This window comes from Berghia stephanieae, chromosome 3, assembly GCF_034508935.2.
Source record: "Berghia stephanieae isolate SIO BIC M18660-M18661 chromosome 3, UCSD_Bste_1.3, whole genome shotgun sequence".
In the NCBI taxonomy this organism is placed as follows: domain Eukaryota; kingdom Metazoa; phylum Mollusca; class Gastropoda; order Nudibranchia; family Aeolidiidae; genus Berghia; species Berghia stephanieae.
The window spans coordinates 73,845,587-73,859,381 of NC_088362.1; the positions used below are offsets into that span (position 1 = coordinate 73,845,587).

The 13,795-nt window shown below is 38.0% G+C and overlaps 1 protein-coding gene across 1 annotated transcript; it reads right to left on the bottom strand.

The window, feature by feature from the left end:
* Positions 1-237: 237 nt before the first annotated feature.
* LOC144969645 (uncharacterized) lies at positions 238-5,968 on the bottom strand. The gene is made up of 2 exons (XM_078908787.1): positions 5,903-5,968; positions 238-3,980 (listed from the first exon to the last, which is right to left on the bottom strand). Exons 1-2 carry the CDS (start codon positions 5,931-5,933, stop codon positions 2,857-2,859), a joined length of 1,155 nt encoding a protein of 384 aa, XP_078764913.1. The 5' UTR covers positions 5,934-5,968; the 3' UTR covers positions 238-2,856.
* Positions 5,969-13,795: the final 7,827 nt, after the last annotated feature.

The following is a 13,795-nucleotide window of genomic DNA, read 5'->3' on the forward strand; positions in this document are numbered from 1 at the left end:
AAGGTCAGGTAAAAACAATAAAGACCCAACTTATTGAACGCCCCTTGTAATACCAAACACCTGGTGTTCAAACCAAAATTGGGATTTTTGACAGGTATATATAACGAATAGATAGACTTGATTATGAGCTTGGCATTAAAAAAAATGTTTATGAAAATATTATGCTAGATTAACAATGTGGAAGATAGTGTATTGCCGCTTTTACATCTATTATAGTTTATAAATTAAAAGCAACACTTTTTTAGAGACAAAATTATGGTACATTTAATGGGGGGAAAATTCAACTAGACGTCTATGTACGAACTACACCGTAATATATCTATAAGCTATTTTAAAAGGTGGAAAATTTAAAGCGACTTTACGACATTTATATGAATGAAACGTCAAATGCTTCCGGGAGATTTTTAGATAATTTGATTGAGTTGATGGGATTCTGGCGACTAATTTACCAACTACTTTAAACATGACTTTTAAAGAGGTGGAAAGGGGACATGTTCTCCAGAGACTGGGATAGCACAATTTGTCATTTATTTTAGTCAAGATTATTACCGAATGGAATGAAAAATCAAAGTGGAAAGTCATTCTGGTGTACAATAGGGTACTATCTATTTTTGTTCCATTCATGACCCGTCCCCTCGCCCCCACCCAAAACAAAACAGATTTGCTTGTGTTTTTGTTGGGTTTTTTAAATTTTTTTATTGTACTCTGGGAATAATTAAAGCCTCACCTCTAAAAACCCTATAACTTTTCAGTGGAAATGAAAAAAAAAAACCCCAGATATTTTCTTGCGAGAGAAATAGTTAATTTTCTATTAATACAGGAATAATATAAACATTGGACAATTAGCCTTTTAATAATAATAATAATAATAATGATTGATGATCGATGATGATGATAATAATAACAATAATAATAATGATTGATGATCGATGATGATGATGATAATAATAATAATGATTGATGATCGATGATGATGATAATAATAACAATAATAATAATAATAATTGTCCCAGGAGGCAATTATTGTTAGGTGACACCTCATTTTATAAAAGAAAAAAGGGACATAAACACAGCACCAGCATAAATCTCTCTCTCTCTCTCTCTCTCTCTCTCTCTGTGTGTCTCTCTCTCTCTCTCTCTCTCTCTCTCTCTCTCTATCTCTCTCTCTCTCTTCTTTATATCTATTTAATTGAGAAGAACTCCCCTAATTCGAACACATCATGAAAATGTTACTAAATTTAGTACTCTAGGAGGGGGAAGGGGTGTGCACTTTGGCTAAACTTCAATAGAAGGGGGAGTCGGAATAGGAGGTAGGGGTGGGGGGGGGGGGAGGCGCAATAGGATTCAATACTATTGACGTCACTTCCTTCGAAATGACGCATAGTAACTGGTTCTAAACTATCGGAACAATGGCGGACACCATTATCTCCATCACCGCCCTTACGAAATACTTCGACTAGCATAAAAGTGTATCCAGAGGAGAAAAACATGATAAATCTGATAATGTTTTGACTTTTATACATTCTGATCACATGACATGTGAAAAAGTTCTAGCCAGCATGAACCTCCCATAGCGGGCAGGGAGGTACATACTGTGTCTTCTATCCCCTTATATCTGTTTTCCAACATGCTTTCTGTCTTTGTCTTGGAATGAGATTACTTGTTTTTTTCCTGGCCCTAGCTGGGAGGGAAACAGTCAAATGCATAATTCTTGTTTTGGGGGATGATATTTTTTTCCTTGTAAATCATCTCTCTGCAATGTATTATTATATTTGTTATTTTTAATGTATAATGTAAGCATTTGAGTGTATTCCTCTTTGTTGGATATTGTGCTTGTGTCCGGATGAGACTTATAGGTGATCTCAAACTAAGTACATTGGTGGCATGCTCTTGGAATCTTCATCTGATCCCTATTTGTTCTCAGTTCCTCTTTGTCTTACATTTTCTTTGGTGCTTTCATTGTAAATCTAGACTTTTTACTATCCCATTTTCTTCCTTTTTACTGGCGCTGATATGTTGCAAGCGCCGTAAAACCCTTAAAAACAAAACAAACAGCCAGCATGAAGAATAAAAAGTACCGATTTACTTTGTTTAGAACCAAGCTGCTGGTTGCTGGGCGGACGTGACATCAGACTATTGAATCCTACTTGGGGTAGGGATGCGCATGGTTGATTAGTGAAGTAGTGGGTATATCCGCCCCTGTCCTTGTGACAAGTTTTATTTTGTTTCTTGTAGATTAGATGTAACGTTCGATCATTCCTTGATGAATGTATAGCATATATACAATACAGTTCCATTCTCTGACAACAAACATACCTGGAATATATTCTTTTTTTAATGTGATCCATGGCCTCAAAACAGCACTATGTAGGGATGTCAGAATTTGACTTAATAAAAATGGTCCGAAAGATGAATTTTTAGCTTTTGGTTCCTTAAGAAACTGTAATTTGTCTTCAACAAAAGAAACTAACTTAATTTGTTTGAGTTCATATAAGTGAAAAATCAAACAATTTTGTTCAATTTTAAACCGTAGTGGAGAGAGTTCAGCCCAAATTTTAATATTCTTGGCTATAAATTCAATCTTTGATTATCTGAATCAGCTGACATAATAACGATTTAAGGCGATGGGTCACATATTTATTAATGTATCGTTTCTAATTTCACACCGTCACAGCAATCCTTTGGTTAAGCCAGCAGACGGGTATAGTTGGGTTGGGGAGGGGGGGGGGGGCGTTGGGTCTTTGTCCAATAGTTTACAATTACAATTTGATAGGATTATAACTTGTTGATGGCAACTTCACTAATCTGTTCTACGAAGAAGATTATAAAGATCGGTGCAGAAATATTGAAAACTATTCATTTAAACTGATACTTGGATAGTTTCTCTTGGGTTTGTGTCAACATGAAGTTTAAATTTGCGTTCTCTTGATACTTTTTCGAGAGTATCGACCTGCAGGATGCAAGCTGTTTCCTCCACGGGCAATTAGCGGTATTAGCACAGTCCATGAATAAATATCGACTTGAAATTAAAACAGAATCACAGCATCCGGATTTCCTGTCGAACCCCGTGCCCTTCTTGTTATCCTGTAGTTGGCTATCTCTAGATTTCGCATTTGGTGGTTCGTCATTAAGCCCGTGACAGGTGTGATCTTTACAGGACATGGCGTATCTCATTCTTTCAATGTCTTTCATTAAATCTAAATTGTCCTTTCCTTTCGAATTCAATTCAATTTTCAGCTGATTGATTAATCGTTGTTGTCGCAAAGACTCTTGCAGAATTTGTTCGTAATCTGATCTTTCATTCAATATCGTTTTGTAAAAATCTATTTCTTTTGTAAGATTCTTTATCAGTGTATCTCTCTTTTTAATTTCTTCACACCATTCAGAGGATATGACCTCATTGGTCAATGACGTAGGCAGAGACATGGGGTAAGAGACGATTTTCTGTGTTACATTTGTCACTAACACGTCCTCTGTATTCTGTTTTGTTTCAGACTTGCTCATTCCTATGTCACCTTCACACAGAACATCTTCGTTTTTTACGGAGCAAGTTCCAAAGACTCCCGGATTTCTGTCTGTACAACAGTTTTTTGAGGATTCTTTCAACGCTGTTTTCTTAGATATCGAATCTTTACTATCGCATCTGTTGTTTTTGGGGGAAGAATCATTATCTTTATCTACACATGGCAATGTAAAAGTAACACGTACCGGTCGATAAGTCTTCGAATGATCCTGGCATTTCCAGTTTTTCTTGCCTTTCATTTCAAGACTGTGTTTTGGCGATGCCAGTCTTTCTTCATCCGATTTCAAAATGAGCGCCTTTCTCTTGTCAAAAGCGCTCTGGTACATTTCAAGCCTGGCTATTTTAATCAACAGCTGGCTATGTTGTATCCGAACGCGTTGATCAATGATGTCTGAAATGGCGCGAAGTTCTTGACCACTCAAATTGCTTTTGAGACGAGGGCATTTTCGGAACAAGTCTGGAGATGACAATGAGAAGATTGCAATGCAGAGTATCTTTTTTTTAAAAAAAATCACAAAGAAATAGTGAAGGTAATTAAAATGTGCACAATTAGATTCAATAATCTGATGTCACGTTGCCCAGCAAAGGCTAGCAGCGTGGATCTAAACAAAGAAAATTGGTATTGATTCTTTATGCTGGCTAGAACCTTACATATATGTCATGTGATCAGAATGTATAGTAGTCAAAACGTGATCAGATTTATAATGTTTTTCTCCTCTGGATACACTTTTATATGCTCGTCGGGAAACTATTTCATAAGGGCGTCCGCCCTTATTCCGATACTTTAGAGCCAGTTACTAAGTTACTATGCGTCATTACGAGGGAAGTGACGTCATGACTGTTGAAGCCAATTACGATGGTGTGACAAGCCTAAAATCCCCGATATAGGCAAATTTCAAGGGAAATAACCCAAATAATTAAATCACCATTTAAAATTATGTAGCATAGTAATAGCCTAGAAAGAGGAGCTACGTTAGCTCTCCTCTTTCTAGGGTAATAGAGAAGAAAACTCAGAAAACGTGTGGGGCGGGCACTTGTTTCAATACTGATAAGAAATGTAGAGTATGGAGAAGTGTCAGATGAAAACAGAAAACAAAAATATCGTGTTGTCAGCATTAACCCGGGATCCAACTGACACCGCACCCTCCGCCTGGCTGAGAGAGAGAGAGAGAGATCAAACCCTCTTTTGGTTCCTAAATCCTTGGGAAAGTGTATGTACCCAGTACTTCGGAAAAGTAATAATGAATAAGTTACATAAAGGTGGCATAATTATTTTAGTAGCCGAATGTAAAGGCAGAATCTGAGGATTGCGGGACGTAAAAGAGCGAGGATGGATACTCTTTATTGACGACGATCGTTTATTTAGACTAGAAAGTAAGATGCTATCGCTCTGGCACCGGAAAATGAATTACTCAAGGTATGTACTCAGTCCTCTGGAAGAGTTACACACAGTTTTGTTTGATTTGGCTGGCGGGTGTTGTGCGTATTTTACCTACACCCATAGATTCAATTGATGGTATTATTTAGCTAAAATACACATCATTTCTACTCACCATATCAATCGAAGAAATACACAAAACCATGTGTAAACCTAAAAGTTTATAGTCTTAGAATTTAGTGAGAAGTAATCACCCTCCCATAGTGGGCAGGGAGGTACTTGCTGTGTCTTCTATCCCCTATATCTGTTTTCCAACTTGCTTTCTGTCTTTGTCTTGGAAAGAGATTACTTGGTTTTGTCCTGGCGCTGGCCTGAGTCCTAGCTGGGAGGGAAACAGTCAAATGCATAGTTATTGTTTTGGGAGATGATTTTTTTTTCCTTGTAAATCATCTCTCTGTTATGTATTATTATGTTTTTTTATTTTTTATGTATAATGTAAGCATTTGAGTGTATTCCTCTTTGTTGGATTTTGTGCTTGTGTCCGGATGAGACTTATAGGTGATCTCAAACTAAGTACATTGATGGTTTGCTCTTGGAATCTGCATCTGATCCCTATTTGTTCCCAGTTCCCCTATGTCTTACTTTCTCTTGGATGCTTTAATTGTAATTCTAGAACTTTTTACTATCCCATTTTCTTCCTTTTTATTGGCGCTGATATAACCTAAATGTGTTGCAAGCCGTAAAACCCTTAAAAATAAAAACAAACAAAACAAAACAAGTAATCACCCAACAAAGCTGCGAAATCCTGAGCCATTATGAGCAAGAGGATGTTCACCGACTTGGCACGGCCTGACATATTATATACGTAGCATCGTCTGCTGTTAAAACTGGTTGCCACTCCGAATGCATCCCCATCTTTGAATTTCAGTCTCGGGTTTGGAGCATAAACTGGTTTAGTTCGGAATAATGTTTTTGAGTAGAAATCAAAATTTTAACAATACCTTTTAACTCGAGAGAAGAAATGGCTTCCATGATTCGACTTGTTTAATAACTTGCGAGTACGTCTGAAAAAAAAATAATTACAAAATTGGTTTTGAGAGATAAAAAATATGACGACCAGTTTTACTCATTGATAAAAACAGAAATCATCATAGTAGTTGAAAGTCATTGCAGTAAAAGTAATTCTTTCAATTAATGCCAAAGCAAAAGAAGAATCGGTATAAGAATAAATAACAGAGTGGTCGAACATGCGACCTCCGCAGATACATTAACTAACAGATACGTTACCCTCTAAATAATTAATATCATAATCATTATCAATCACTTATTGGGATTCAGTTTTAAGTTGCAGAAAGATAATAGTTGTAATACACGGAGAGAAAGAGGCATCCACGTCGGAAGTCGGAATATCGATTTTGCATCTCCAAAGACACACTGTCGCATCACTGAATAAATCCACTCTATACATCTGTTTAATAAGGCTTATTTTTAATACTTTAAAGTTAAGTGCTATTCATTAATATAATATAATAAAATAATCCAAAAGAGATAAAATAATTTTTTACATACGCATACAAACAAGTGCTAGGTTTAATTGTTACCTGATTGAAAAGACAGATATAAAAATGGCAAATCCATTTGGCATTGTATTAAACACACGCATCACACGCTCACATGAGACACGACGTTTTCGCGCGTCATTCTGGTTTCCATGACAACCGTGTTTTCCTGTCTTGTAAGACCGAATTGATTTCTGTATTAACATCGCAAGCCATATTTTTAACGTACACGTCACTGGTCGTCGCTTCCAGTCGAGTGACAATACATTAGGATGAGATCTTTAATTACTTGCATGCTAATCTACCAATCTAGCTATCAATTTTTCTACGGAATTACAGATTATTGAAAAATATATTGTAGGAAGGAATGGCAGCTAGCTACGCCCCGATCAACTTATTATCTCTCATATACCTACCACCTATCGACCTACAAACTATTCTGTCAACGAACCTACTACGCAATCTACATGCATACCCAACAATCTAACCTGGGACCTTTAATTCAAACTTGCCTGTTTATGAAGTTTGCTCCTCGTTCGATATACTGACAAAGCCCAGCGACAGTGAGTCCGACAAGTATCTACAAGAGAGACAATGATAAACAAATTATGAACCCGGTATTGTGTCCTATATAGTAAGGTACATTATGATTGTCACTCACTCAACTGGGTTACGAATGTGAACTTGGCTATAGGCAGTGAGGGATAATGTGAGAGTATAGGTAACTTGTATTGATTTAAAATGTGATTTCATACAGACTGTTTCTTTGTTTGTTTTTGTTTTAAAGGGTTTTACGGCGCTTGGAACACATTTAAGTTATATTAGTGCTAGTAAAAGGGAATAAAATGGGATAGACAAATTCTAGAATTACAATTAAAGCACTCAAGAAATAGTACGGTAAAGGAGAACCGGGAACATATAGGGATCAGATAAATACTCCAAGAGCATACCATCAATGTACTTAGTTTGAGATCACCCAAACGTCCCATCCGGACACCAGCACAGTATCCAACTAACATTCAAAATAACAAGTATCACAATACATAACAGAGAGATGATTTTCAAGGAAAAAATATCTCCCAAAACAATAACTATATTGTTGACTGTTTCCCAGCCAAGGACTCCGATCAGGCCAGGACAAAACCAAGTAATCTCATCCCAAGACAAAGACAGAGAGCACATTGGAAAACAGATAAGGGGATAGAAGACACAGTAAGTGCCACGCTGCCCACTATGGGAGGCCAGGAACCCCACTCAGTCGTATTTAAATCCCACTCAGTCATACTGACTGTCTGGTTACCAAATAAAGGGTGGTGAACCGCATAATGCACGGAAATATCATTGACTTGCGGGTTTTAGTTCCATTGCTTGAGGATAAAAGTTCGAAGGCACAAAGTTGAGTCCTTGGAATGGGCTCTTTACTCACGTTGTATCACCATACTCAGGTCTTCTTCTTCTTCTTCTTCTTCTTCTTCTTCTTCTTCTTCTTCTTCTTCTTCTTCTTCTTCTTCTTCTGCCTCATGACGTCTGAATGATTGAAGGTCAGCAAGATGCAGGAATGCTGTGGTCTTCCCAAGCTCGTGCTGAAACCCTTTGAGCTTCGACTTTAGTGTAGTCTTCACAGGCCGAATGCCTTTGCTCAATGATCTTTGTACAGCCCTGCAAAACAAATGTAGCATCCTGCTTCCACTCTCCACGTTCACACATGTCTGTTTATCAAATGTTAAATGTTTTGAACATGTGGTGTCGGAGATGGTTATGTCCGCAGCGAAGTCTGAAACGAGCAACTTGACCTTGTCTTTTGAGATGTGTTATGGGGTCATTTTTCATGTATTCTGGTTGCTCCTTTTTCCATGAAGTTTTGGCCTCTTGTGGGATAATGGATTTGATATAGGGAATGAGGTTAGCGGAAGACTAGCGTCCCTTGATTGGACGTCACCGGCGGAGAAGTAATTACAGAGAGACCGTCAACATGGTTTTGCGCATGCGTCTCTCGTCCTCGCTTCCAGTGAAACCGCGCGGTGAGTTAAATAGTTTTTCGGCGATCTTTAAGTTTTATCGAACCGTGTGTTTGATTCTAAACATCTTTTTCTCTCACCCCAATAACATTATATTTTAAAGTTTGATATTATTTTTCATTCTTTAATTCTTTTTCATAATTAGTGAAATCCCCTTATCCAAAGGAAATATATCCTCAGTTGAAAGTTATAAGTTTTTAAATTTTGTGGTCTATACTGTGCGAAAGTTTGGTTAGAGCACCTTTGTTTTTACAACTTCTGCTGTAGTACCTTTCAACATCGCCCTTCGCCGACTCCGTATTGGCATTTTTGACGTATAATGGAAGATAAAAGACATTTTAGACTTGTAATATTGGAAGAAGTATTAGTAATACAATAAGTACTAGTAGTAGTAGTAGTAGTAGTAGTAGTAGTAGTAGTAGTAGTAGTAGTAGTAGTAGTAGTAGTAGTAGTATAATCGCATGTCTCCACCGGTGGCGTCCAATCAAGGGACGCTACTCTTCCGCTAATCTCATTCCCTATTAACCGATTTCATACGTGTTTTCTTCTTGAGGCTGGTTTGCTCCCAATTGGATTCAGTAGTTTGATGTCACGCCTCCCGGCGGCTATCTTGGTTCTAAACAAAGAAAATCATTACGTTTTATTCTTCATGCTGGCTAGAACTTTTCATATGACTTGTGATCAGAATGTGTAAAAGTCAAAAAGTCAAAAACATGATCAGATTTATAATGTTTTTTTTTTCCCTCTGGATACGTTTTTATGCTCGCCGGAAAAAAAAAATTTTCATACGGCGTCCGCCATTGTTCTGATAGTTTAGAGCCAGTGTTACTAAGTTACTATGCGTCATTAGGAAGGAAGTGACGTTACAACTATTGAAGAGTATTTAGACAGGGTGTTAAAGAATTCATTTCCTACGATGCCACAATGACTAGGGATCCACTGAAGCGTTACTTACTTTCCTTTTTGAGTCAGTTGGACCAGCTCAATCTCTAAATGATTCAACTGTGTTGTTTGGATTCTCCAATATTTCCGGGACTTGCTTAGCATCAGCCAGAAAGGGAAGACCACCTAGGCAATGTTTGCGCTGCTTAATTTCCTATACTCAGGTCTGAAATGAATATCTGGCCGGTGGACCATCGCTGTCTCTGTTGGTAACAAATTACAATACAATACCGCCTACGGCCGTTATGACGTGTCCTCTACATTTAGTGCAGGGGACCCACATAAAGCGTTACGGGCACAGTAAAAGGGATTTTTTTTTTTGGAACAATCTAATTTTTCTTGAAGCATTGCTGAAAATAGAAATTATGGGGCCATGTAAAAATCGTTGCACACAGTTGATAATGTCTGGATGGAAAAAATGGATTTCACATCACAAAAATCCAAATCAATAAGCAAAGATCATTTTAGAAAAGAGTTATTTTGTTTTGGTTTAAATTAAAACAAATACTTATCAATACAGGATCATATAGATATAATATTGAAATGCTGATTGATACACGAGTACGACTATTTCTCTATTCTTCGTCCATCATAGTTCACAATCAACTTTTTCCACCGTAACCATTGGATTTTATTTTTAGAAATCACCCATTATACAGGTTTTCACTTTATAAATATTCTGTTATTATTTCTATTAGAAAGGACAACGCTGGTATCAGCCAAACACTCTTTCTCACCGGAGTACGTTGAGATAATATGTGAGTCATGAACTTTCTCCATTCACTTAACTTTGGAGATGGATAGGACCCATTGCCAAAATGGAGGCAACTGTTTCGCCAAAAACTGCACTCCGATGGACGGCTGATGGCGAAAGGCAGGCCCTTGGAACACCGGAGAAGATACATGGATAAATACTAAAAGATGCTGGCTTTACATTGAATGACATCGGTGTCCAGGCAACCGATAGACCGAAACGGAAGTCCCTGGTAGAAACCTTGTGCGACCCATGGCTTGAGGGGATTAAGTAACCTTTGCCTCTCCTAAAGATGGCATGCAATTCGTGTGTTATAATACTTGAATACATAGCTGCTGAAGAAGATTTTTTTCCGGCCTTTATTTTCCTTCTTTATTTCGCTGTCTTCTGTCCTGATTGTTTTAACTCACTCAACCCTAACACCGACTATATCCGTTGTTAACCCGGGTTACGTTTCCCCCATTCCTATTTATTACATTTTTCTGAGACAGATTATAGGCGTAGTATCAAAGCTAATGTTTTTAGTTTTTTACATGTTAATAATATTTGAATAAAACTCTCTATGTACATGCCCATTTTTAATACATTTTATCCAGTTTTGATAGCAAAAATCTACAGGATTGAGTGAGTTAATGTGAGAATGCCATTGCCATTAACTCCGTACCTTAGTTGTGTCAAACACTTTTATGAATACAACTCACACATACAAGACAGAGTACTTCCTTTTATATTTCTGCGAGTGATTTTATTGATTATATATATATATATTATTATATATAATATTATATATATATATATATATATATATATATATATATATATATATATATAAATGTAGAATATGTAAAAAACGAAGTGAGAACAAATAAATTAATAATTCGCTCCAAGAAACTGTCGAGTGGTTCCGGCTAACTCCCCTCAATCACACACACACACACACACACACACACACACACATATATATATATATTATATATATATATATATATATATATATATTTTTTTTTTTTTTTTTTTTTTTTTTAAATTTTAAAATTTACCACAATGTTGGAGTCAGTCTACATTGATGTTTCAGGGCTTTTCAGCCATCGTCAGGACTGTGTGTTACATGAGTTTGGTTTGTTGTATATATATATATATATATATATATATATATATATATATATATATATATATATATATATATATATATTATATATATACTTGAGATCAAAAGAAAGTATACACATTCAAAATCGTCGTTACTTTTTTATCCGTTGACGTAGGCTAATGATTTTCCACTGAGTCGTTTACCATTACCCTTTCTGTGTACCGATAGTCGATGTTTTAATGTTTGGCCTGAAATTCGCTCACCACGTCGCACACGTGCTAAAATAACCTTTTAGCCCCTTACTGTGGACAGGAAGTGTGTAGATTAATTTTTTTGTCATCCGTGTCTTCTTGAACTATTTTCAAGGCAGGAAAACACAATACAAAATATCACCCATTAATCTTCGCGATGCCACGACTTAGTATAGAACAACGTGCACGTGCCATTGGTCATCTTCAAGCTGGACAGTCTGTGACCAATGTTGCAAGAATATTTAATATCACAAGGAGAACTGTATATTCTTTAGTGGATCGATTTGAAATAACACAAACGGTAAGGGACCGAAATCGAACTGGCAGACCACGAGTAACAACACAAGGTGAGGACCGTTTTATACGCACCCTACATCTACGGGATTGTTTTGGGACGGCGACTGAAACTGCGCTAGAGTTCCCAGGTACACGAATTAGTCGACAGACTGTTCCTTGCAAACTTAGAGAGCATGACATTATCGCAAACGCCCGTGGATGAGACAACTTCTTAGAGCACATCACCGGTTGGCCCGTTTTCAGTGGTCATGTACTCATCTGCGCTGGACAATGCATGCGTGGTCATTTGTTCTCTTCTGGCTGGCCCGTCTTCAGTGGGCCCGTGCTCATCGGCGCTGGACAATGCATGCGTGGTGATTTGTTCTCTTCTCAGATGAATTACGCTTTGTGATTGGAAGAAATGATGGTAGATTACGTTGTTACCGAAGATTACACGAGTGATTTCACGATTCTTGTGTCGTGGAATTCCCAAACAGAGGATATGGACAAGTGATGGTGTGGGGTGGAATAAGCAGAGACTATAAGACACCTCTAGTCCAAGTAAATGCATCCCTAACCGATGCAAGGTACATCCAACACATTTTACAACCCCATGTACGAGGGCTCTTTAATAATTAACCGAAAAATGCCTGTAAAATCCGCGTTTTTTATGCTATCAACAAAATTCTTGCACGTGTTCATACCTTGACTCGTCCTTCATTTCTCTACGTAACAGCCAAGTCTGTCGACACACTTCTGCCAACGCCGCACCATGGAATAGATACCCTCTCGGAAGAAATTTCCGTCAAGGTTTTGTACCCTATTTCCGCACATGGTCAACTAGCTCTTCATCGACATCAAAGCGCTTTCCTGCCAGCTCACGTTTCAGTGGCCCAAAGAGGTGATAATCAGATGGTGCGAGGTCTGGACTGTGTGGTGGGTGTGGCAAAATCTCCCATCCATATTTCTCTAGCCAACCTTGCGTCACTCGTGCTGTGTGGGGTGTAGCGTTGTCGTGTTGCAAAATGACCCCGTTGGTTAACTGCCCTGGGCGCTTTCTGCAAATGGCCTCCCTAAGCTTGTCAAGAGTTTGGCAGTATCTTGCAGCATTGATTGTTTCTCCAGGTTATAAGGTTTCGAACAGAATAACACCACGACTGTCCCAGAAAACAGTTCCCATTATTTTCTTTGCTGACCGCATGACTTTGAATTTCTTCGCGAGAGGTGAGGATGTCATCGAATCTTGCTTTGTTTCTGGGGTGCAATGGTGCAACCAAGTCTCATCACCAGTGACTATGCTGTCAAGAAAAGTCACATCGTACCCTAGAAAGTCTCCGCCGGCGTTGGCAGTATGCCCGTGAACCCTGCGTGAGCTCTTGCTTCTTCTCAAAAGTTCACTGCAGATGTCCAATCTTTGTTCTTTATGATTGTCTGTCAATTGCTTAGGAACCCATCTTGCGCTGACTTTTCTGTAGCCAAGTTCATCAAATACAATTCTATGGGCAGAAGTTTCCGAAATTTCAAGACTGCTTGCGATTTCATGAAGTTTCAACCTCCTGTCTTGACGAATAAGCTCATCAACTCGCTTCACATTGTCTTCTGACGTCGCAGTTATCGAACGCCCTCTCCCTTCCCTGTCTGTCAAGTCGGAATGGCCGGCTTCAAACAAATTACACCAGTGATAGACTTGTGTACGGCTTATAACATGCTCACCATATACACTCTGAAGTTCTTTATGAATTTCGGTAGGATTCAGACTTTTGGCGTTCAAAAAACGTATGACAGCTCTGATTTCCTCCTTTGACCAAGTTTCAAGGTGGGCCGCCATCTTTAAAATCGTCTAGAAATTCATTGTGCAAAATGATGCACTTCATAATTTCAGGGAATATCCGTAAGGAAATAAGGAATATCATGTCGTTTACAGAATTAAAAAAATCCCCACTGGTTGCTGAGCAATGGGCATTTTTCGGTTATTTCTGAAAGAGCCCAAGTACTTTCAGTTTT

Excerpts from the sequence above, each read along its gene's own strand:
- LOC144969645 (XM_078908787.1), bottom strand. The coding sequence starts at position 5,933 with ATGGAAGCCATTTCTTCTCTCGAGTTAAAAG. Across the intron at positions 3,981-5,902 it reads TTCTTCTCTCGAGTTAAAAG|ACTTGTTCCGAAAATGCCCT; the intron begins GTATTGTTAAAA and ends TGTCATCTCCAG.